Raw genomic sequence first — 23347 nt, 5'->3', positions numbered from 1 at the left:
TTTTAAAAAAGATGCAGAAGAAGAGTAATACGGCCACACATGCGAAATAAAAAAATGTGAGAAGGAAACCTGTTCCTCTATTTTTTTCATATCCTTGACCAAACTACTCTTCAGTATGCGTGTGATAAGTGTAGAGCCTGCAAGAGTGCTTTTATGCTCATATGAATATAGAATTATAGCAGAAAATGTGTCATGTACCAGCAGAGGTCTGTTTGAACTTCTCACTCTTCTTCTTCCTCCATTTCCAGGGTTTGAGGAGGCGTCCCAGAGTGGCGAACTTGCTCCGACAGCGGATGGGTGGAGTGTGGGTGCCCGAGACCAAGGACTCAGAACGCATTACAGCCAGCCTCTCTACCTCCTCAGCTGTAAGGGAACAAGATAAACAGCAGCTCTAGTTTAGGTGAGGATGCAGAGGTGGGGATATTCTGGTAATCCTGCAAGAGAGACTAGCAGCAGACATTTTTCTGAGCACAAAAAAAATCCAAACAGAATGAATCTGTGTCAAGTAGCCTCCTGCATTCTCTCGTAGCTGGAGGCTGAGAGAGGATAAACAAACCTGCATTCCAGATAGCTTTATGCAGGCTACACTGTGACTGGAAACAGTTTAAGGTTGCATTACATCAAGTGTTTGGCATCACCCTGCCAATAAACACTGAGCAGACTGAGAGGCACCTCATTAAGAAGAAATCTTTCCACTCTTCATCAAATATTCACAAGGCCCAACCCTTAAGACTGTTCCTCACAATTAGACATCAAAATCATTTTGTTCCGAAACAAGAGAACGTGAAGAAACTAATACGCGTTTGAAAGTCTCAGCAAGCGGTTCCACTTACAAAAACATCTAGACACCACTGCGCACAAAAACCTCCCCAAAGCTCCCCATGCGATCAAATTTTAATTTCTCAACTCTAAGGGGATAATCACAAAGAGGCATTTCAGGATAATTTGATTCAGACTCACTAGCCAGTGAACGTCTCACATAAAGTTAGAAAAGTGTGAACGAAATGTTTGCAGCCAGTAAACTTCCTTGCGCTGAACAGATGTTTCAGTAGCAGCAGATAGGAGCCTTTCACAAATACGTCGGCGTCCGTGCCGATGTTGGGTGACAAGAGCCGACGTTTGTTTTTTTGTTTTTTCCATTTTTTACAGAATAATGCAGAAAATTGGGGTCATTTGGGAAGTGAATGATGCAGGTCTTTGCTCGTCAAAACGTTGGACGTATTTATCAGCGTATTGGTCAGTCAGCTTAAAAATACATATAGAGGCCTATAAATCTTATGTGAAAACATTCATTGACACACACAATATTATACTATATTACTAAAATCAATAAAGTAGGATAGCCGGTGTGACAAGGGAGCTGAGATGATGGGAGAGTAAGGAAAATGCTTGTATGGATACCAGAGTATCCACTGGTGGGAAAGTAACAAATGACAGGGTTGTGATGGCTTGGCTTCTAACAACAAGCTACAAATATTCACGTCATTTAAAAATGTCATCAAATGATCGTCTTGTTGGCAAGATGTCATGCTGTAAGGTTAATAAATGAGACTGAGCTTGTCAAGCTGGTTTGCAACATAAGCTAGCTCGCTAACCAACTAGCTCACTAACCGTCTAGCTCGCTAACTGTCTAGCTAATGTCGTACCTTTCGAGTTTATGAAAAGTGTGAGCATTTTAGCGGTCTCGGCTAATATGACAGGATAACATTACACAGGAATACATTGCATGTATTCAAATTAGTTTCAGGACATCTTGTTTTGCTTGTGACTTCTCTTGTTATCTTGCAGTATTTGGTGGTGTCAGTCAATATATTGATATCAATATAGAATATATACAATCTAATATTGTCCGTGAACTAAAAACAGCTCATTCAGAATCTTCAGTAAACATCAAGTCTGTAAGAACTGTTCTGTAAAGCAGAAAACAAGCTTATATTCACTAAACCGATATTCCTGACGTCATTATTAATTTTTGAATACAATTCACCTTCCGTGCCTTCTATGTAACGGCCACTTCCCATTCAACATGAATTTACAAACACAACTTCCTAGAAATGGACAATGTGTCTGGTTTTATTTTTGTCAAACCTCCATCATGATTTGCACGTGGGGCCCTGAGGAATTATGAGCCCAGTAACACTGAAAACCAAACAAAGAGACAAAGAGGATGTTTTCATGACTTCCCCCTGGAGTAGTCTCGCTCAGAGCGGAGGTCTGATGTGACCTTTACCCCCATCGCCGTTGTCACCGGCACATTTCATCCAATGATCACCCTTGACACGCTGTCAGGCAGTGACTTGCGTTTAAATAATTACATAAGGTTTGCCAACAGAGACGTATCACTTGATGGACCAGTCAACACCTGAGGGCGTAGAGACAGCCTGGTAAATAATGTGACAGTAATGCAGTGGAAGTCAGTGCCACGGAACATTGCTTGAAAGGTCTTGTGCTCGAGCCAGCGATCTTAAAGTGATCCCGCCACCACATCGCTTCATAAATAGTTGGACAATCAATGCTAACTGAATCCAGCACAGAGTCATATTGCTTCATTAGAGGGCCAAAAGCTAGATTAGGACAGGCAAAATAATACCTAGGACAACAACATAAAGCAACCAGTAATAACCAGCGTGGCAGAGTCAAAGTGAACCGTCTTCATTATTCTATTTAAGTGGAGTGAGACAAAGACATCCCTTCATCGTGATGCGCATTTCTTTGAAGATAATTAGGTGAAAGTGGTATTCGCTGCATTTTGAGGCGATGAACCCTCTTTGTTGGAGACGCACGATGCTGGTATTTTACCGCTTTAAATCAAATGATGTCGAAATTATCCGTATGAAAACAATTTCGTATGATATCAAACATTACCAAAACATTTGAAAAAGCTCATAAAAATCCACTCAGAACTGCGTGGATGCACAACAGACTGATGTAAAGATTTTTTTTTTTAATGATCTGCCGATACCAATAACATCCCAATAATATTTCAAAGAAACGCAGGGTAAGAAGATTTAAAGGACTATCAATGTCAGAGTGAAAAGATGAGATGAGTACAGTGAGTGGCCTTTAAGTGCAAAGTTAATAAAGACTGCTGTTAATTTGACAGCGCATCCATCTAATCAGTGACCGTCTGTTGTGATGTCCAACATGTCTTCTTTTCCCTTTGGTCCAATTGAAATTTGTAAAGCGGCCGTGATTTGTGCATCGTTGTTGCGTTTTCTTGTTGGTGCATTTCCCCTTTTTGTTGTTGTGTTTCTACTTCACAGTCACTGTAGCTGGAAGCAGACCACAGTGTTCAAAACCCACATCTCTTTCACGGGTACATTTCCAAGCAGAAAAAGATAAAACATAACCGAGATTCAATGAACTATATCATTTCTATTTTTATAATATTAACAAATTCCCAGCGGGAAAGATTTTCTACGCATCCAGACAGAGTGAATGCTGTGGTGTGACGTTACGCAGGTGAGAGGTATCATGACACAAAGCCACATACTGACACTGCTATTAATTAAAAACATTTAGTTTGCATACCAAGATGGCTGAGTGATGATGTAATGACACTGAACTGGAAATGACTTGATGCCAGATTCCTCAGACTCCTGCCATTCTAATACCATGCACAGTGCAATTAAGTATATTCAAAGAGATATTTGCCAAAATATACATTCTATTTTTTTTTATTTACACCAACAAGTAGCAGTTTGAGTCACAAAGAAGTTATTCTGACCCCCCAAAACAGCAGCTATGGTGTTTTCTCGATATTAAAGACAGACAATTTAAATTATGTAAGCATTACAGGGGAGATGCTCAGCAGTGCCAGAATGGAGGATGTGCATGTGAGGCTCAGCCGGATCATCCTGACAGTGCTGGGGGGCAGCGTACCGCAGGGCTGGCGCTTCTACTCACCGTCTTGTGTATCGTTCCCGCGGCTGCAATTGCTGCAAATGTGCTTGATCTCTTTACCGATGTGACAGTGGATCGTAAAGGGCATGTTGTTGTTGTAGTGCGGATGGCCGCCGTGTCCTTTCTTGTTGCTCAGAGACATTATTTTAACCAGGCTAAACGGCTTTTTCTTGGGCTTCTCCACCGCCACGGGCGTGTTTTCTCGGCACCCGTTGACAAACCAAGTACCGTGCATGATGGTGGGTGCAGGATCCACGGTCGGGTACTTTGCCGTCTTGAACATGAGGACGTGGAAAGGGAGCTCGCGGTTTTAGGACGGGTTTAAATTAAAAAAGGACCAATCAATTTAAATCCTAGCTGACCACCGCTTCCATCGACCCCCCCCCCCCCCTCCCCCGATCACCTTTACCTGAGATCCGAATATGTCGCGGAATGCCCCGCAAAAAACCTACAAAAACAACAAGTCGCACCTTGAAAACAAACAAACAAACCCTCGCTGCCAGAGCCAAGCGAGCTAATATTAAATAAAGGGTGAGTGGTGGATGGCAGTGACTACCTCTCCCTCCCTCCCTGAGCTGTGGACTGCAGTCGATTGGAGCTAATCCACGATTAGGAGGCGAGAAGCGCGCTTGTGTGATTGGCTGCGCGCTGCGCTCCTCTAATAGGCCGGAGAGGCCGGAGCCAAAGGCGCCCGCTGCAGCGTCACAGCCGCCCTCCAAAGCGGGGCAGAGACACGGCCGCGGTCAAAACCTATCTTGTGTAAGTAAATTAGCGCAAACAAACATTTCATGGGTTTACGTCTTCTTTTCTTCTACATTGTACAGGCTTTTATTTTGGAAAAAAAAGACTTTTGGGTATTCATGCAGACAGTCAAACTAAAAAGAAAAAAAAGTCTTGTCCAGTAGCTTGTTAGCCATGCTTTAATTTTCACTCATGTGGAATAAATTTGCATATTTTAGTCTGTAGTATAAAACAGTGTTAAACACAAACCTTATTTTAGACATTTATCTTAAAAACAAAACAAAAACAAAAACGTTAAAGAATCCCAGTGACTTCGAGACAAGGGAACTGGGGGTTCAACAATGCTACCTCACTTCCTGGTTGAAGACTCATTCTTGCTGGGTCAAAAGTGAGCACTATGTGGATTAGGTGGATATTATTTGCCAACATTAACAGAGAGTTTTCAGTAAATACGAGCCATGGTGCTGTATTTGAGGCCATTTTGCCATCTTAAATCCCTGCTATTGAAAGTTAAAGGGAAAGTTCCAAGCCTGAGCTGTAAGATATGTTTCCTTGCGCTCACTAAAAGCCAAAGCAAGATGATCGTATAACACAGAAAACCCAACAATAATTCTTTTCTGTAGAATTTTGAGCTTTAAAATGAGAAATGAGCGCATGAATTCAGCCGCAGGTTTGAAGGAACGTCATTCACAACGACCTGCAAAAGGCTTAAGGCACAAAAGATTCAGATTTTGAAAGTGAATTTTTAGTTTGACAAAAATTACAGCATCTATCTAATGTGTACAAGCTTTGAGAATCAAAATCAGAGAAAAGAAACAGAGCGCTTGGGAGACTCATCAGTGAGCTCTGTACTTCAAATAAGAGACCTCAGCCTGCAGGAATATTGGAGCATTAAATATTCTTTCTTAACATGGCAAAATCCAAATACCCACTCAAGTTAGCACATTTTGGGGCAACGGATGACATTAATAAACAGTGAATGAGGTATTGAGAAGTTACCCCCCCCCCCCGGCATTTCCAATCACGTTTCCTCCGGAGCAGTAAAATGGTCGTGAGCTAGGGTCAGTATCTTTGATGTTTTCTTCAGCAAGCTGCAGCTTATAACAGCGACATCAAAGCTCTTTCTGAAACGAGGGACGGAGGCACTTGATCTACTCCCACCACGGTGCAATGCAGCAGCCTGCCCTGAGTTGCCTCTTTTGCTTGTAAAGTTTTCAGACCTGCCGATATAAAGTGCTATTTTATATACAGAGAGATAAATAATAAATAAAAAAAAAAACTTCCAACAAAAAGTCAGAGGCTAACGGATGAAGACACCCTTCGCCCCGCATGAGGTAGCCATGTCGGGATGTGTGTTTTTCTGGGAGAAAGACAGAAAGCCTTTAACCACTCAAGGTACATGCTGCCGTTTGCTTCAACAACAGTTTACTAGTGGGCACTCGGAGGATGCCAGGCGAGTCAAAATGAAGTGAAACACAAGCTCCACACACACGTCAGAGTATGTGACTCCAGAAAACAAGAGGGAGCGATAACATTTGGATTTTGCATGAAGAAGGAAACCGATGTTTATGAAGAAGACAACATGGTGTCAGTTTGATGCGAATCAAATAATGTTTGTTACATCAGGCTTACTTCCTGTAACCATAAGGTGAGTGAAGTTTGGAAAAGATCTGACCGGTAACAAGTGCCAGGTTCTATGGAGAAAAATCCAACATGGCCGCCTCGAAACTCAACAGCCTTCCCACCAACCAACACCAAGTTCTAAAGGAAAGGCATTTCGTGTTGCCACCAGGGGGCACTATGACTCATCTGCTCCAAAATGTAACAGATTCTTTCTTTGCTCATACTAAACCCCTCAACCAAGTCTGGTGAAAATTGGCTTCACACTTGTTGCTTAATCCAGCTGGAGGACAAGCAAAAAGTGCTGACAAACAAAGCCAACGATCATCTCTTAAATTAACTTACCTTCTAAATCCTCTGCTATTTATATTGGTCTCCGTTTCAATCTTAAAATAACAGATAATTCAAGCTACTAGTTATTTGTTTGTTGTGGAAAGAGCAACTCTTATAGAACTACGATGTCACGCAGTCAGCTGCCCTGCACATCTCTTGGGTTCCTTCCTAAATGAAGAAAGAGCCTTTTAGATGTTAATGCTAACAACTGTAACAGACAGCTGACAAATAAAAGGAAGAAAACAGAATCAATGAGTGCATGTTTCTGTAGCTCTCTCACACTGGCGGGGGCGTTCAGCTGGACGAGCTCGAGTCTGTTTGACCCCTGAGAGGGAAGCGTCACTGGAATCAATACAGAGTTGTTCTGAGTGATCGTTTCTGTGTAACATTTCAGTTCTCATCCCGGAATAAGATGCCACCATTCATAGTGCACGAGGGGTGACGGATTAGTTTCAAGAAGATGACAAGTGAATCATGAATTGTCAGATGCAGTTGAGCACCTATGGGAGATTATGTTAGCAGCGCTGTCTGCCACCATCACCGACACCACCACCACCATCATCATCATCATCAAAACATCAAATGAGAGAATATCCTTCAGAAGAATGGCGCTCATCCCTCCTTTAGAGTCTCAGAGATGTGAAGGATCTACACCACGAAGCGCTGAGGCAGTTCAACGCTTGATGTGTTCCTTTTGTCACCCGTCTGGAGGTTTGATCAGCTATAACTGCACTGCCGTCTGGTGTGAAGCAGCTACCTGCAAACCTACAGTCACCTTTCAAACCTGCAGGGGAAACCTTTTCGTGAGGGGGTGTATCGCTTTAAAATGTTCAACTTTCTCCCAGCCACTCTTGGAACTAAAGCTAATCATACTGAGTTAATATTGGGTTTTCTGTCAATATTGGATTGCAGTAAATTTATTCAATTTTGTTGTTGAGTCAATGTGATCATCTCACACTGTGCTGTGCACGGTGGATCTCTTTCAAATGGCTCTCCTCGCAAATGTTCCTTTAGTGTGATGGTACCAGTCTGAACATAACACTTCAACTTTAAAAAAAAAATAAATAAATTCTGCATTGAGATTGAATTCAAGCTGCAAATTTCAATCTTTGCTTAACTAAAATATTTGAAGAAAAAAAAGAAAATAATTATTGCTACAACAAAGAATACATTACTGTGTACTTTTACTTTAAGTCACCAAATCCCTGGATCAAGTCCCCAGACACGAAGTACACTTTCAAGTGAAGCCTGACATACTTAAAAAAAAAAGAAAAGAATGCAATAAACTTCAAGTGACATATAAGCTCAACCAAATCTACAAAGTATACATCAATCCTTCCAGTCTCAAAACTGACAGTAATGTTTTCTCTTTCATCTCCTCCAGGATATTTTTAGTCCAGTTAAAAGGAATGCTTTAACAATGAATGCGGATTGCGGTCTTCTGGTTTGAACTGGTCTCCATCGTTGCAGTGAAGGTTTTAGGCTAAACAATCTTACAACTTCCGAGTGAGCAGCCCGTCACTACAAATCTGCTGTTCCCTCTCTCCGTATCTCTCTGTCCCGACCCATCTGTCGTCCTCTCTCCGCATTATTATCTGTCTTATCACTTATAGGACACGGACACATATATGCTTCTGTGTTTGGGAGAACATACCCTGACATAATATAATCCCTGCCTAACCTTAACCATGCCTTCAGCTACATATATATTCATAACACCCAGCCCTTTCCTGATAGCTTTTACTTGGTTCGTCATAGTAGTTTGTGTTGTTTCTAATGGAAGCCAACCTAAATTCTAATTTATCTACAAATCCCAGCTTCCCTGTTTTTCCCTTTGATCCAGATTGTCAGATACATCAGTACTGGTTTTGCAAATCAATATTTGCTATTTTGTTCACATCTATATGTTGTCTTATCGTGTGATACCACCATATACTGAATTATTATTCAAACATCATGTTACATCCTTTTTTATGCTGATTTTGCATTTTGCATCCACAGAATACCACAACAAACCCTGCTGCAGTGCCAATTGCAGTCACTCTGCTGCAGAGCTGTTGCTGCCACTCATTACATGTAAGAGCCGTTTCAATGCTGCCATCTAGTGGTTATTTTAGAACAAGCCCAGTAAATGATTAACTCTGAATCTAACTCTAACTGTTCAAATGCGACTTCTTCAGTGCAACACATCATTGTAATTTATGACGCAGAAGACATTGATGACTAAAAGCCGAGGCAGAATATCAGAAAAACAGCCCACTACGACTAAAATCTCCACATAGAGCTCTTTTGTACGTAACTACGTCATGCGTACACTACGTAATCCACACGGTTGCAAATGGCTGCAGCGTTGTTAGCGACTGACCATCCCCATAGCGATAGAATTGTGTCAGTAACGCTGAAATGACCATCATATCAACACGCCAGGGTGATTGTGATACACTCAGCAAAACCTGAGGGCCATTTAGTCTGCTTTTACCTTTGCGTAACATAAGGTAATATTAGAAATGCTAATGCTAACGTAAATAACGCAAAGTAACGTAGAACTACACGACTCCTACAACTAGCTGTGTTTATAATTTTACTAAACTACACTAACTTGTCAATATGTAACAGTGAATACCTCAGGAACCTAAATCTAAATATAGATAGACAGAACAAGTCCACACTTTTGAAGCTGGAGACACATTTTTAAACGACATTTACTAATCAATTATTTCATTAACAGTTATCAGACTTGTCCATTTTGAAACATGACAGGAAAATAGATCTAATTAATAATGTTCTCACTCTGTTTGGTGTATCCCAGCCCTCCAGTGAGAACAGGAAACCGTAGCTCATCTATAATATAACTGAACCGCAATTAATGTCATAATTACACCTGTGTTTGAAGTATCAAAATGGCTGCTGTGAAAAAGCCTCTGGACTGATCATTCATCTCATCACTTCAGCTCTGATATGCTGTGCCAGTGTGACAGTTTCATCTCTGGAGGGTCGAACTGAAATGTGTGCTATAATCCACAAAGAAACCGTAGAAAATTAGGTTTCTCAAATGGGTCAGAACTAAAAACAGAGGGACGGCTTCTGATGCTCCAGTGTGGGAGAATACAATCCGCTCACGACGTGCAGCATTTGATGGGACACAACACAAGAAAAGCTTTGGCTGGCAGTTACACTGAACTGCAATATGTGTTTGAAGCTTATAGCTCTTCGGTGCACGAGGGAAAGCTTGCTTTTCTGCATCAAAGATCTCCTCTCCCAATTTTTCCTTTCCGAATGAATAAAAATGGTATCAGTAAAAACATTACTGACTATGAAGATCAGTGAGCAGAAAAGACGCCTCCCAGATTAAATTTTGCAAACTCAAGCACTCCACCAACATAGAAATCAGCCTCATGAAAAGACTTTATTCCGACATGTCACATAATGGTAGAGGCTGTCCTTTAAGCAAGCAATTGGTTCAACACAATAATAATATTGCAGCAATTACAAATGTGAATCAAAGCCTCCTGCAAGTGTAACATGCAGGAGAAGCTTTAAATCTTTATTGGAAATAGTTCAGTACAAGCGAGTGCCTGAGAGCACATATGGCGAGGAACACAGATGGTTAGCCAGGGAGCAATCCTATCAAGGAACCTAACCTATTTGTCATCTGCACACACACACACACACACACACACACACACACACACACACACACACACACACACACACACACACAGAGCAAGAGCCAGACCTCTGCGACACTTATGGGAAAGGTTGTGCAGCTTCACATGATTCAACATTAAGAAGGGGCACCGTTCCAGCACCAATGCATGTTATAACAGGAAAGTGCAAGGAGAGGTTGAGGTTTGCAACAAAGACTTAAAACAAGAGTTTAAAAAAAAATATGAAAAAAATATTATTAAATGATTATCCAAAAAAAAAAAAAAGACATAATACCAAGTAGAAATGAAGTGCACCCAATGGGTGTTATCAGGTGTTTCAGGAGGTCAAAAATGTGTACTACAGATTTATTCAGGTGTATGGCAGCAATAGTTGTGTACCAAAGCTCTTCACATTTCTTGAATCTTTAAGTTAAAGAAGAACCTTGATTTATCATGGAACAAGTTTAGAACACAAGTTCTGGATTAAATATAAAGAGTGTTAAATCTGATGAACCCACCGTGGGAGTGTGCATGTTGTTCACCAGCCCACTGTTGCAGTACATGCTTTTCTCCACCAGAGAGCAGTGGTGATCCAGGAGCCTCCATCAGCCAGTCAGAATATCTTCTCTCACAGTTTCTATAAATGGGTTTATCTTAATTTAACAGTTTGCCTCACGTGAGATTAGGAGAGGCAACAAAAATCTACAAAAGCAAAAGTTAGAACCTATTTTGTGTGTCTCCTCTACTGAAGCCACAGTGGGACCCTCCGTTTGACTGCTCCAGACACGCGGCTGCAGGTGAGGTGACAGAGGGTGTCAGATAGGAGGTGAAACCGCACATTTTCAATAATCTCATCCGGATCCCTGTTGGTTTTGGCCAGTGTTGTTAACTCCCTGAGGCAGTCACATTGGATTATTGATTTTTATACAATCTTAAATGACTCTGATACCCCACAGTGGATTTACATCATCTTTTGGTCAATTATTCAACCATAGGGCGCTTCATTGTGCAGAGCCGGGCAGTTTGAGAAGCTGATGTAGTCAGTGACATCCCCCAGTGGCCCGTGACCTGTAAAGATGGATTTAAGATCAGGCCAAAGACTGTAGCTGACAACGGATCGGACACCCAAAATGCAATGCATATAAGCCTCCCTGTTAATCACACAGAAATGTATCATTTGTAGCTCATCTGAAGTTTCACAATTCACAAATCGATCTAGGCCAGCATATTACCAGAGAGTTGACACGGGTATTTCTCTAGGCCTACCTGGAAGTTAGCATGGGTTCTCTTGACTAAAAGCCAAAGGGATTTTTATGTTGGATTTTGCCTGATTGCATAAAATGAGCTCTGAAACAAACAAAAGTTAATGACACGTGTTTTTTTCATTAAGATAACAGATGGATACAACTTTTATGATTTTTGAAGAGTAAATGCAAGTGCTAATAGTAAAAATGTAAAGTTTGCAGGATTTACCACCATATTTCATGCGGCAGGCAATAAAACATTTTTTAAAAATTGTATCTCTACATTAATTAAAGACATAATTTCATGCAGTTAATTATAAATCCATTAAAAAAAAAACTTTGACATTTAGTCTGTCTATATGTGTTGGCCCTGTGATGGACTGGTGACACGTCCAGGGTGAACCCCTCTCTGCTGGGATAGGGATAGTGCCCCCACGACCCTTAACAGGCTAAGTGGTAGAAAATGGATGGATTCTTGTTCTTATTCTCTAAGAGTCAGCCTCAAGTGGCCGCTTAAGGAACTACACTTTGTGTCACTTCCAAGTTGGCTTCATTTCTAAGCTGTGGAGATGACTGCTTGTACCCATCCTCTGGGTACATTTGCAGCTGTTTCCACTAAATCCATGAATAGAGACGTAAATGGCACCCCTAAATAGATAGTGGTAGAACAGCAGATACTTCTAGTTTTATTGCAGTTTGCAAGAGTGCTCTCTTTCATTATACTTTTAAAATACTTTAATAATGTGCCAAAATGGGACAAAGTCATCATTTTGTCATCACTGTTATTATGTGATGCCGGAGCATGATGTCCCTGTGGTTCAATCATTTAATTTCACAGAATTATGCTGCTGCTTCCTCAGATCCCAGGCTTTTATCCTGCAGGCTGTTAGTCAGTCTTTACACAGACTTACATAAGTGTCTGTAAACAAGAGGCATAATTTACCATAATGTTGTGTGCATGTGTAACCAAAAAAACATAAAACAAAACAAAACATCACATCTTTTCCAAAATAAAGTTTATAAGGTTTGTGATATGACCAACACTAAATTTGGGTATAGTTGAAAGAAAGACTGGATATCCGCATCTGACACTTAACACTGGTATCTCATTTTGGAATATTAACGTGTACATTTATAGAAACATTGGCCTGGCTTTTAAGCATACGAGCCAAAATCTATCCTGCCTTTTTTTCTTGCAATTAGAAATAGAATGTAATTTCAAAGGACTAGTGAGTGGTGCAATGCAGCTTTGATTGAACCGTGTTCTGGGTTTGCAGCAGTGTTGAAGAGATTCCGACTCTGCGAGCTCTCTTACTCAGCAGAAACATCCTAAAGAGCCGGTGCTCTATGGAACGAAGCATTGGAGAAGCAAGCAAAAAAAAAAAAAGACAGTCAAACAACATTCATCATACCCACTAAATGGACGGCCCCCACCTGCCTGATGCTGCCAGTGGTGTGTGTGTGTGATTCAGGAGGGGGAGTGAGCCGAGTAGTATGTTGAGCCTACACTTTCCAGGACCTCCTGAGAATTGACACTCGTACAATCTTGCAGAACAGAGCTCATCATCCCAGGATAAGGAGGCAGTTTAGCTCCGGTGGGGAAGGAAGAGGGGCCACGAGGCTAATCGTACTATTCATCGCACACAGAGTAGCGAGACCTTCAAGAGTCATTCTGGCTTCTCTGTCCGCAACGTTGTTCAGTAACTGGATGCCCACTGCCAAGAGAAGCTGGTTCTCATTGAAACTGGATGATTGAATGGTCAGTTGTACGCTCTTGTCAGCCTGTGCGAACATAAAATATGCTGCAGGAAACTACAGCCTCGCTCTTCCGATGTACAATCTATTTCCAACATGATAAACAAGCTAAGATGGAGAAACGCTGAAATATCTGCTTTCTGGCCAAGACGTGGCTTAAACCCATGTATTCTCATTGTTACAAGGTTGCTTCTGCACAGCACAGACATCTCATGCTAATGAGAATATGCTAATAAGAATTTTGTTGTTTTTGCCTCCATGCCAGGAAGAACCAATTATGTATTTGGACAGTCCATCTGTCCCATTTTTGTTAATGCAGTATCTCAAGAATGCCTTGAAGTAATTTCTTCAATTATGGCCCAAACATCCACTATGACTCAAGAATGACCTGTAAATATTTACAATGAGACAAAAACTTTTCTTGTTTTAGATGTGTACTTTTAGATCGATACTGATTTCATCACTTTCACTGCTAGTTTACTCTCTGCAACTCGGTGTGCGTAAGTGCAGTGCCTTCCATCAGCTGTGATTTCGCGTTCATGTTAGCAATAGTATTAAAAATGAGCGCTACAGTCCACCATGTTGCCCTTCTGCTCAGGAAACACTGAGTCACTTCCCTGATAATTCACATCCAAGAATTTAGGGGTGGGGGTTTTGTAAGTGCGCTGAAAGAAAGTGTGTGCTTGTTCTTGAGTTTGAATACAACGTAGGGTGACTACCACCCTTTTGTCAGAGCGTCTGAAAATGCACCAAGGCATCCAAGACTGTTGGAAAGTGATCAAAGTAGTATGTTCTGTTCACTGAGATTATGGATGTTCACAGGTGATTCTCTAGGTCTACAACGTGTTGTGAGCTCAGAGAAATTTTGTCCTCCTCGTTGTTCAGGTGCTAAATTTCCTCCCCTTTACATGAATAGAGAGAACCAGCCACTTTAAGGGAAAAGGGAACCCAAATTGCAGCGATGATCAGTCACACATACATCTATTATGTAATTCTAGTGACAAATACTTTTGTTAGATGATGCCTTCACTTCAGAGTGATAACTTATGAGGAGTCTCTCTAAATAGGCAGCAAGGCAACATAGCTGTGAGCTTATTGGCAGTTTCCACTTGCCTTTTCCTTCCACCGGAGTAAAAACAAGCAGCATGTTTCCTTAAATGCAGTAAAACTAGGGATTCAGGTGGAAGAATCTCCTCCAGTGTAATTGGTCCTTGGCAGTGCCGCTTCCATTTTGCAGTGTCTTACCCCCTCTCCGCCCAATGTGCTGCCACACTTACTATAAATATGACCCATAAGCACATTGTCATGCGGCTTTCTTCAGCTTGGGAGGCTTTTGAAAAGGTGTTATTTCTCAGCTGGCGTGTGGGAAGCACGTCACAGCCAGGAGCCACCCGTCTTCCAAGTGTGGCGGAGAAAAAGCCAGATGAAACAGGAGAGAGAGAGCGAGAGCGTGTGAGAGAGAGAGAGAGAGAGAGAGAGAGAGAGAGATGCAGCTTTCTGAAGGCTTTCAATGAAGGCACCTGCCTGTATCTGTTCCTTTCAACCTTCTTGCCTCACAGTTTAGCAGGTTTTCTGGCCAGGTGACATGACGGTTGATTGAACTCTTATGCAGCAGCAGTCTTGGATAAAGCATTGCTATTTTTACTCTCATTTTCCCCCTCTCATGTTTTATTCAGACTGGAGATGCTTCAGCACGGGAAGGCATGTGTGCAACCAAGAAGGGAAGATGGATGTCTATTTTTTTCAGATGCACGGCTGTTGGTAAATCATATGATGGTGTGTGGGTTTGAGGGATGGGTGTTATGTAAGAATGATAGATTGGCTAAGAACTGACAGAAATCTCTTGCTACTAATTATCACCACTTTTCTTCAAAAAAAAACAAACCTCTTTTGCTAATAACCTGAAATGTTTCAGGTTTGTGTTAAAATAAAGAAAATTTCATATGACAAGACAGTTGTAACATCTGCAACTTTACACAGCCTCAGGCTCCTGGATGACAAAAACTTCTCCAATGACCAAGCGAGCAGAATCCTCAGACGAAGCCTAGTGGGACCCCGTATATCAAATGAGGGAGAGATGAGGGACCAGCCTCAGGTAGCTGCATAGAGGGAGCCTGGTGGCCAAAACCAACAGTTGAATCACCAAAATGCTGATTCTCTCTGCACTGATACTGATCACAGGAACTCAAAGACGCAGGTATGACATACTTCTGTACGCCAACTTGGAAGTTAGCATTGCCTCAGGTTCCCCTCAACTAAAAGCTGATGAGACTCTATTTGCAGAAAATGAACTCTGTTTTTCTGTGGCAAATAAAAGATTACGTATAATGGTTCAAGTTTTGTTCGGCAAGATAATCTTCACAAAGTCCCAATCGCTATGCAGTCACTACAAGTACAAAGCTAAACGTTGATGCATGACTTTAACATCACCATCACTGAGATCTTCTCGCCTGTAACCTTTGTCATCTCATTTAGCCACACGTTAGTAGTCGCTGTTGTGAAGTCTCATAAAAAGCTTTGAAATTCAAAGGTATGCTACTTACCCGTGTACCATTTTCTGTTGCAGAATGAAATGCTATGATGTTGTGTAAACCAGAGACCTTAGTAGATGCATGTAATCAAAAATGGATGTAAAAATCCCATCCATCCATTCATTTTCTACACCGCTTATCCGTTAAGCGTTGTGGGGGGGCTGGAGCCTATCGCAGCTGACATTGCGTGAGAGGCGGGGTTCACCCTGGACAGGTTGCCATCCCGTCGCAGCACCATCAAAAGCAATTAAGGGATCAGTACCTTGCTCAAGGATACTTCAACATGGCCACCGGGGGAAGTGAGTATCGAACCAGCGACCCTTCGGCGACGGTTTCTATGGACGACCACTCCACCTCAGTGCCATGCCGCCCATTCCAAAAATCCTATAGACTTTAAGATGTGGGAAAGGGATGATCAACGATGTTTCAAAATTCCAAACAAATTTCCAGCACTCTCTTCACCATGAAAGGGTAGGGTAGCACTCCCATGGGAATCAGGCCACAGACAACCTGTGAAATTATAACAAACTACTACTGCAGCCAGGCATATGTAAAATATATATGTAAAATATATGCACAATCCCAAAAAGGGTTTATTGTCTCAAAAACAACATAGTAGAACAACATAGTAAGCACAATGCAAAAAATACAACAGTTTTACAAACTATGAGGTGGCAGCTGTCGGGCCTGTGGCCTAATTCATGTATTACATCACAACAGGTGCATATGTCTCTCTAACCCCGTAAACAACGGATAAGTCCCAGATGGCTATGTAGAGAACAGCTTTCCTATTTATGATTGTTAGGGTGACTTATGAATGTTGTGCGACAAATGAGACACAACACACAAGAGCGTGTCAAATGACCGATTAAAACCTAATTGTGTTGCTACACAACTCACTCTGCACTGGGTTGAACTCGCTTTCAACAACCTGTTAAATTCAGACGGAAAAAGGGAGATATTCAGAAAAGACTTGCACAACTTTGATAAATAATTAAAAGAGTTGATTACACAAAACAGCTGATTGTGTCCTGATGGAAAGGACAGGTCCAGATCAGAACCTGTGTAAATCCAGCCGGTTCTGGAATTGGAATTTGTCCCATCATGCATGTACTGTGTATTGATTACACTCTTTTACTGTACACAGTGATTGCAACACAGAGCAGCATCCAGAGAGACGAGCAGAGTGGTGGGAGGTGAATGAGTGGAGCTCTGCTTCTTTTTTTTTAGACTTGATGTGGCTGCAGCACAGCACCTGCTCTGAATACTGCATCGCTTACTGCATTTCCGTATTTATCTATACATATATGCACGGAAATTAGTCATCATATATGTAAATCAGATTATGTGCTCTGCATGCAGTATGTGTCAGGATCTGTACATCTTATTAATACCTCTGCCACACAGGGAATGTTTTCAGTGGTGTTTGTTTGCCTGCAGGATTACACAAAATCTAGCAGGCTGATTTTTACCAAAGAATCCATTAAATTTGGGGGCAGATTAGTCAGATTAGTGCCAGTTTGTGTCAACAGAGATCTTTTTCACTCTTTAATGTACTCCTTGACCAAATCCATCTCAAATTTGGTCAGAAATGCCTTTAGAAATGGGTGATAGGTTATTGTGAAGAGAGTTTTTGTTGAACAGCTTTAATTTTGATTTGCAGCACAGTCAGATCTTCCGAATTTCACAAATTCGAAAAGAGCCTCGGTCTGAGGACACGTAAAAGCTGAATTTAGCTCATAGTTCACATACATACATACAAAATATATATATATATATATATATATGTGTGTGTGTTCTCGAGTGCCACTCAGTGAATGCAGGAAGTGATATTTGTACAACAGTACAGCATTAGTTCTTCAGCTTATATAGTATCTCCCTCTACCGGACGGCCACACACTAATTACAGCTTTAATTAGGGCCCAAGCATCAAAGTGTCATGTGTTTTCTTGCTTGTTGCCTGCATTCAAGCAGGTGCGATGCTGGTCTGGACTTGAGATTTGTCTGCTTTCATTTACATCAGATGTAACATCCTCACGCCACTACACTGCACATGTGATCCAGTTGATTAATGGACCTTAGACCTGAGAGGAGCCTCAGTTTGAAAGGACAAAAATTTCAAAAAAAGTGCCATTCCAAATTGTAACAAGCAGCATGACTCCGAAACATGAACCATGCAAGCATGAATGCGGTGTGCCTGACACAACTGTAGTGAGACACAGCTGCAACTGCACCCGTCAGCCTGTCTGTAGCACACTGAAATATCCAGTAGTTGATGTGTTAAAGGAATATTAGCGAAATATCATAATTGAGAAAGACGGATAGCATACACAGAGACTTGTAAAACAGAGAGGTTGTGGTGTTACATCTAAGGAGAACCAAACAAGTCTGCTCCTTTAATTGGGATTGTTCCTCCTGTGTCGTATGATTCTGCAGACAGAAAACACACAGGGCTGTAGTTAAGTTCATGAATGATGAGCAAATGAAAACACGCTGACAATCTCTTCCAGTGAGATGAGTGCTGTGTCAGCAGGCAACACACACACTCACTCGCACACACACACACACACGTGCACACACACACACACACACACACACTTACACACGGGGCTAATATACATGCACCACACACTCCTAAATGCAGCTTTCTTTCTTGTGGTAAAAATCCATAAACAGGATCGTTAAGTAAGCAGTATTACTCTGGTTCTGCAAACACAGTAATCTCTCGGCTGCTACTCCAGACAAAGGAACATTACGTCTATGTTGCGGCCATTCCTCTTGTTTTTTCAGCTATACATTGAACTGTTCACATTGTAGTGACTTACTATCCTTATGAGGACAAACAGCAAGTCCCAGTAATGTAAATCATTATATTGCGGGTTAGGACTTGGTGTAAGGTGAAGTTACAGGGTAAACGTCAGGGTTATTGTCATAGTGCAGATCATATTGGCTGTAGCCAGCTTCGTCATTTTTGCTTTAAAATGATATTGAATTAAGTTTGGGGGTCACACAACCTCCACAGAAAGACTCACTGAACTATCACAATTTGATTACTTTGGCCTTCTAATATTTGGAAAGTCCATAAAAGCCACACAACCATGTTATTTTCCCCTCGTTTGTTAGCAGAGGGCTAACTGGGAGTAGCCGTCTGGGCTGCAGCCTGCTCTGTCGTTACAGCTGTGGCTATAAAGTGATATAAAAAGTTTGTGGCATCATGCAAACCCTCATAAAATGAATCACTACATTGTCACAATCTTTCAAGTCTGAAAACATCTGAAATGTTAAGTGAGCTGCACTACTGAATCATTTATCCACAATCCAGTTTGCAGAGAGCTAACCGGATATAGCATTTTGGCTGTGGCCTTTGCATTCTTAACCATTTCAGCATTATAAAGCTAAGTAATCTCTGCTGGGCATCACATAACTCCAGCCAACATACTTGTTGCACATTCACCAGTTCGTTAAATTGGTCTGACAACATTTAGAGAGTCTGGAAGAGCTGCACGGTTACATTATTTATCAGTACTTAAGATTGCAGAGGGCAAACCAGAAGTAGCTGACTTGGCTGTGTCCTTTTCAGTAATTACTTCTTTTGGGTGTCACAAAACCCCCCCCAAAAAATTGGATTCATTTGGTGTGACAACATTCAGAAAGTCTAGAAGAGCTGCATGATTTAATTGTTTACGTAGCAGAGGGCTAACAGGATGTAGCTAACTCTGCCAGCATGTGTCTGGCCGAATCGGCATCCTCCCATCAGCACAGCCACTGATGAGTTTCGTTTGAACTCGTTCAGCGTGGGCTTGGATGTAAAAAGATGTTCATCTTCATGAAAATATGACGCCTTACAGTTTGAAGTAAGTGGCATAATTCTTCATCTCCAAACACAGTCATCTCTCAGCTGCTAGTCCAGATGACTGTGCGTGTGTGTGTGTGTGTGTGTGTGTGTGTGTGAGAGAGAGTGTGTGTGCGTGTGCACACGCATGTGTGTGTGTGTCACTGTTATTCATCACGTTGTGAGAAGATGACTCTTTTGGTATTATTGGGACGCACCTCTCTTTTGAAGACAAAAAAGCAAATGAAACTGTTATGTTTTATGGTGTGGCATGGCTCAGAGGTAGAGTGGCCATCAAGCAACCGAAGGGTTGCAAGGGATCCTCACTTGCCCCGGTGACCATGTCCAAGTATTGTTGAACAAGGTACTGAACCCCTAATTGCTCTTGATGGCCCTGTGACGGACTGGCAGACCCGTCCAAGGTGAACCCTGCCTCTCACCCAATGTCAGCTGGATAAGCGGTACAGAAAATGGATGGACAGATGGACATTTTATGGTTGAAACTCACAGCAAGGTGCAGATTAGGTCACAACTGGGCCAGGGGTGGTTAAGAAAATGAACGCAAGTCATTGTAATGTCTCCTGAAGTGACATCGACACACGTGAGACATGTGTGAGTGTGAGTGCGCGTCAAGCATTCATCTATAGCTTCACGCGCTGTGATGTTTTATGAGCGGTGAGACAAGCACTGATATCTGCACAATAACTGACAGACACTATATTGTTATGTGTTCTTGAACAAAGCCATTTAACTGCGAGTCAAATTAGATTACCACAAACGTTAAATGGGGATACGCAGTCGAACAAGAGGTGCTCTCTAATTACATTAGAGGCCCACAGAGTATCCATCATTTTTATGCTACACTTTCGTCTCTTGTAAAAGCCCAACAAAAGAGACGACCGATCCTTGTGCGGGCTAAATGAGCTTCATTTCAGCATCAGAGAACAAAAGCCACCATATGACAGCACAAAACAACACTTAACACAACTGAGGCAGCTGCTGCACATGCTGTGCTGCTCCAGACCTGACAGTGTCGATATCAGAGGGAGTTCTCAGGTCTCCGGGAAGTGAATTAATGACATCTGTTTGATCCATATCCATGTATGAAAAGTATAAATAAAGATACCCAATTAGTATCAAATTTAGTGTCATTGTCCAGTTAAAATAAATTAAACACAGAACCGAACCGAGGATTTCTCTTTAAAAATGTTTTGATGGAACCCTTGAAGACAAATTTATTTTCGTTGGTAAGGAAAATACTGATAATGAAAGTAACAATTTGCTAATTTTGAACTGTTTATCATTTAGAAATGTTTTGCCCCCCAAAAGCAAAGCTTTAAAGTGTTGTTTTAACATTTATAGTAAGAAATATTAGGGCCATACTGACTGAATTTTGTTGCCAATTCTTGGATTGTTGACTGATGAATAAACTGATCAATAAAAATACCTTGCTAGCTTGGTAATTAAGTTGGCGCAGTCAAGACTGGATTCATTAACGTAACTCTGCTTTTTATTGATATTTTGTTTTGAGTACGTTACGGTTTGAGCAGAGGTGGCCCAGGGGCCGGTACGTGAGCGGTCTAAAACTACCCTGCTTGTAGGAATGTTTCTGATGTTCTCTAAGAAAGAACGTGAGATTGAACAGATGTTTTGGGGACGTTGTGCAACAACCTGTTCCTTCGACCAACGTAAGTGGATTGTATATAGAGAATGTGATCTCACCTTTAGGATGAGTGTTTTGGGGAAATATTTGAGACTATTATCAGAACATTGCTCATAATATTCTCAGAACATTTTCAGAACAAAGCAATTGTAGCTATAAAGCAAAGACGACAGGCTAATCTCTGAAAATCAAATCTTTCCATTTATGAATGATGACTTGTGTATGTATTTATTTAAACCCTCCATTTTCCCTTCAACCTTTTTCTTTATCCTGTAAATTGTGATTGGACTTTAGCCTGTTGTATATTTTGTACCTCTTTTGGTTTCCTTGGCAATAAGCAAGCTAAATACTGCTACACTTCTTCAGGTGGAAGTGAGTCAACAGTGCTGTTGTACCAGTCGCCCCCGTACCATCCTCGTGCTTTGTAAGAGCTTGTTGTAGAGTAGGAATTTAAAAAAAGAGAGCATAAAGACAAATGACAGTGTCCTGCCATTGACAGCAAGCCTGTCTCCGCAGGACAAACGTTCATTGGCAACAACAGAGCAGCAAATGCTTATCTCAGATAACGAGCAGGGTGCTATCTTTTTCTTTTTTTAATGGTTCAACATGTATTCATCCAGCCAGCTGAGCACCTTTGCTGTTATCCACCGAGCACCAGGCTCAGATTGCACACCTGGGAGCTGCCAATACAGCTAGCAGATTGTTGACCTGGAAGCAGCTGCTCGGCAAAGAGATGCAGTCAGCCTGAATCAACCCATGTGCCTCTAAACACTCCAACTCTTCTTCGTGTCCTTCCACAATGAAACAAAGGTTTCTGTTTAGCTGTCGGATATTAAAATATGAGGATTTGCTGCATTACATTTTTTTTAAACAAACCATCTTTGGAGTTTGTGCTGGATATTGTCATTACTTTAACAAGCATGTACTGTTTTGCTGTGTACCTCCAAAGAGCTAATCTAGTTTTCCACAGAGGACAATAACACCCCTTTGAAAAATATCAGTTATTCATATCGGCATGTTCAAAGCAAAAACAGCCTTGTTTGATGATAATAGATGAAGGTAAAAGTTAAAGGAATTAAATGAATTTAAAAAAAATCAAAGCAGAATCTAAATTCCCTTACAGTGATATTTCACCCTAAAAGTTTTTTTTTGTCTCTCAGATCAAATACTCACAAATAAGTCACTAAAGCTCACAAATATGTATTTTTCCTTCCTACGTCACTTCTTTGTGACTTCAGAAGGCAGAAAGTGCAAGATATGTTGTGTATTTAGCTCAAAGCTAATGCTGACAGATGGCTAACAACAGCTAAAGGTCAGTTTACAAACTGGAATGCACGTCATCTGGCATAGTCCACGTTTGGAAGGCCCACAAACACTTTGATCGGAGCAAAAAAACAAAATATAACACCTCCAGTTTGGTGCTACCAAATGGTGAGTGAGCTGGTTCAACTTAACGTGCCAGCTATTAGCACTTAGCATGAGTACCAAACCAGAAGTGTTCCCCTTAGTTTGGTTTTAGCTCAAATCAAAGCATGGGTGGGTGACTGAGCATATGGCTGGATGAAGAAGACGTAGATTATCAAATGATGTGCTTGAGGGTTTGGATGTTTCGCGACAGTTTTGCTGGTATGTAGCTATCATTCACCATTAGCTTCAAGCTAAATATACATGGCTGGCTCTTTCTGCTTTCTGGAGTAACAAAGAAGTGATGCAGCAAGGAAATAAAGGTCTTAAAAATACAATTTTTTGGATGAAGTATCGCTGTGAAGCCTGCAGTGTGAAACCACTTACTGGACTGGCCGGCATCCAAACACTATGTGGTATTCATTCGACACTTTTTGCTGAGTGGATGAATGGGTGTGACTCCAGCTGGCTGAACTGCTGAGGCTTGGAATAGTATGTTTTCTAGCTCATATTTAAGATCATTTCTATCAAGCTGCGTAGGAATAACGAGCTCTCGCAACACACCAGGGCGGAGAAAAATCAAAGGCGAATTTTTGTTCGGTGCAAGCGTCAGATATCCCTTTTAAATGACTGCTATCATGCGTACATCATAATTACACGGTAGTGCAAAAGAT

The 23347-nt window shown here is 41.4% G+C and overlaps 1 protein-coding gene across 2 annotated transcripts in view; it reads right to left on the bottom strand.

The window, feature by feature from the left end:
• LOC147261639 (phosphatase and actin regulator 1-like) overlaps positions 1-23347 on the bottom strand; it is a 47196-nt gene that overhangs the window by 23021 nt on the left and 828 nt on the right. The window contains exons 1-2 of one of the 2 annotated variants that reach the window (XM_086203756.1): positions 3907-4299; positions 199-363 (exon numbers count right to left, since the gene is read on the bottom strand). In XM_086203756.1, coding sequence (XP_086059882.1) covers positions 199-363; positions 3907-4186 — 445 coding nt within the window. In that variant the 5' untranslated portion in view covers positions 4187-4299. Of the gene's footprint in view, positions 1-198; positions 364-3906; positions 4300-23347 lie in introns of those variants that run through there. The other variant, XM_086203757.1, reaches the window with a different exon arrangement.

The sequence above is a fragment of the Aulostomus chinensis genome, chromosome 5, assembly GCF_037954235.1.
Source record: "Aulostomus chinensis isolate RoL2024-O1b breed Wild chromosome 5, RoL_Achi_v1.0, whole genome shotgun sequence".
Lineage (NCBI taxonomy): Eukaryota > Metazoa > Chordata > Actinopteri > Syngnathiformes > Aulostomidae > Aulostomus > Aulostomus chinensis.
This window is presented reverse-complemented; position numbering and strand designations above follow the sequence as displayed.